Source organism: Cebus imitator, unplaced genomic scaffold (genome assembly GCF_001604975.1).
Source record: "Cebus imitator isolate Cc_AM_T3 unplaced genomic scaffold, Cebus_imitator-1.0 Scaffold59, whole genome shotgun sequence".
Lineage (NCBI taxonomy): Eukaryota > Metazoa > Chordata > Mammalia > Primates > Cebidae > Cebus > Cebus imitator.
This window is the reverse complement of record NW_016107374.1, coordinates 1,280,672-1,283,196: the sequence shown is the minus strand read 5'-3', so window position 1 is coordinate 1,283,196 and position 2,525 is coordinate 1,280,672. Positions and strand designations below refer to the sequence as shown.

Sequence of the window (2,525 nt, the reverse complement as noted above, 5' to 3'; positions counted from 1 at the left end):
ATATATATATATGGAATAAATACACCACGATTCTAGTTGTGTCTCTTGACAGGATGGGATTATGGGTCATTTTTTTCTCCATGTTCCAATTTTTCTGCTATGTAGTTAAAAGTTTATTATAAATTTTTAAAAATAAAAAACATAGTCTCTAAAATAAAATAAAACAAAATTTAAAAATAATTAAAGCTCTTTCCCTGCCGCCGCCGAGTCGTGTGGAGGCGGAGGCTTGGGTGCGTTCAAGATTCCGCTTCACCGGTAACCCACCGCCACGGCCGAGGAAGGCGTTGCTGCTGGAGGTGTGATGGACATTAATACTGGTTTACAAGAGGTGCTGAGGACCGCCCTCATCCACGATGGCCTAGCACGTGGAATTCGCGAAGCTGCCAAAGCCTTAGACAGGCGCCAAGCCCATCTTTGTGTGCTTGCGTCCAACTGTGATGAGCCTATGTATGTCAAGTTGGCGGAGGCCCTTTGTGCTGAACACCAGATCAACCTAATTAAGGTTGATGACAAGAAACTAGGGGAATGGGTAGGCCTCTGTAAAATGGACAGAGAGGGGAAGCCCCGGAAAGCGGTTGGTTGCAGTTGTGTAGTAGTTAAGGACCATGGCAAGGAGTCTTAGGCCAAGGATGTCATCGAAGAGTACTTCAAATGCAAGAAATGAAGAAATAAATTATTTGGCTCACAAAAACAAATAAATAAATAATTAAAAAAGAAACAAAAGGCTAGTTTTCCAAGGGCAGAGGTAAAACTTGACTAAAAAATAAGTTCTGCAGAATCACTCATGTGGCCTGTTTTAGATTTTTTTTCTTTAATGAAAAAGTAACATATGTACAAGGTAAAAAATACTCTGTGTGAAAGATATATGAACACCACTATCCTAATGAAACTGCCTTTTTCTTCTGATATTTTATCTATCTATATATACTGGAACAAAGTTTAGTGTACATACAATTCAAAATTCTGGCTGGGTGCTGTGGCTCATGCCTGTAATCCCAGCACTTTGGGAGGACAAAATGGGACCACTGGATCCCAGGAGTTCAAGACCAGTCTGGGCAACATAATGAGACAAAAAATACAAAATAAATACAAAAATACAAAATAATAAATTTAAAATAAATTTTAAAAATACAAAATGAATAAGCTGGGGATCGTAGCATGCATCTGTAGTCCCGGCTACTTGGGAGACTGAGGTGGGAGGACTGCTTGAGCCTGGGAGGTCGAGGCTGCGGTGAGCTGTGATGGCACCCCTGCACCATAGCCTGCACCACAGAACGTGTCTGTCTCAAAAAAATTTTTTAACTTTAACTTTTATTTTATTTAAAAACAAATACCTTGGTTGCAACAATCGTCATATTTACAAATTTAAAGAGTTATAAGATATTCTGTAGTAGAAATATATTGTATTTACTTCACTGTTCTTTGATATTATATATTGTTATGTTTCTATTTATGATTAGGTTTCTCTTATATATCTCATGGAAATATATATGGTTGTACTCAATACGTATATAGTTGTACATAATTAATATATAAAATGTTATAGCTTTCCTTTGTATTAACAACAAATTAGAAAACATGATAGAAAAAATACTTCAATCAGAATCACAATAAAAATATTAAATGCTTAGAACTAAAGAAGGTACCCACAACATGGATGAACCTTGAGGATATCATGCTAAGTACAGTAAGCCAGACACAGAAAGAAAAATATCGCATGATCTCACTGCATACATAGAAACAGAGAACAAAACTGTGCTTATCAGGGGCAGGCAGGGCACACAGGAGATGGGGAGATGTAGGTCAATGGATATAAAATGTCAAGATCTAATGTATAGTGTGAGGATTATAGTTAATAATATCAAACTAGATTCAGAGTTTTTCTAGAGAAGGGGGATATAGCTTGGTTTTGTGTCCCCACCACATCTAGTGGTGAGTTGTAACCCCTGCACCAAGTGTGTTGGAGGAGGGGCCTAGTGGGAGGTGATTGAATCATGGGGGTGGACTTCTCCTTGCTGTTCTCGTGACAGTGAGTTCTCATGAGATCTGATTGTTTAAAAGTGTGTAGCACTTCTGCCTTCACTCTCCTGCTGCCTTGTGAATATGTTCTTGCTTCCCCTTTGCCCTTCCACTGTGATTCCTGAGGCCTCCCCAGCCATGCCTCCTGTAAGTTTCCCGAGGCCTCCCCAGCCATGCCTCCTGTAAGTTTCCCGAGGCCTCCCCAGCCATGCCTCCTGTACAGCCTGTGAAGCTGTGAGCAGATTAAACCTGTTGTCTTCGTAAGTTAGTTGTTTAGAGCAATAAAGGGGTTGGGGATCCCTTGTATTAGTCTGCTCTCACACTGTACTGATTTGCGACCTGTTCGGAACCGGGTCATACAGCAAGAAGCTGAGCAGCATGTGAGCTGACATTACTGCCTGACCTCTGCCTCCTGTCAGCTCAGTGGCAGCATTAAAGTCTCACAGGGGCATGAATCATTTTGTGAACTGTGCATGCAAGGGATCTAGGTTGCATGTTCCTTATGA

At 40.5% G+C, this 2,525-nt stretch overlaps 1 protein-coding gene across 1 annotated transcript; it reads left to right on the top strand.

The window, feature by feature from the left end:
* Positions 1-192: 192 nt before the first annotated feature.
* On the top strand, positions 193-723 carry LOC108304981 (40S ribosomal protein S12-like). The gene has a single exon (XM_037738900.1). The coding sequence runs from the start codon at positions 302-304 to the stop codon at positions 620-622; it is 321 nt and encodes a 106-aa protein (XP_037594828.1). The 5' UTR covers positions 193-301; the 3' UTR covers positions 623-723.
* Positions 724-2,525: the final 1,802 nt, after the last annotated feature.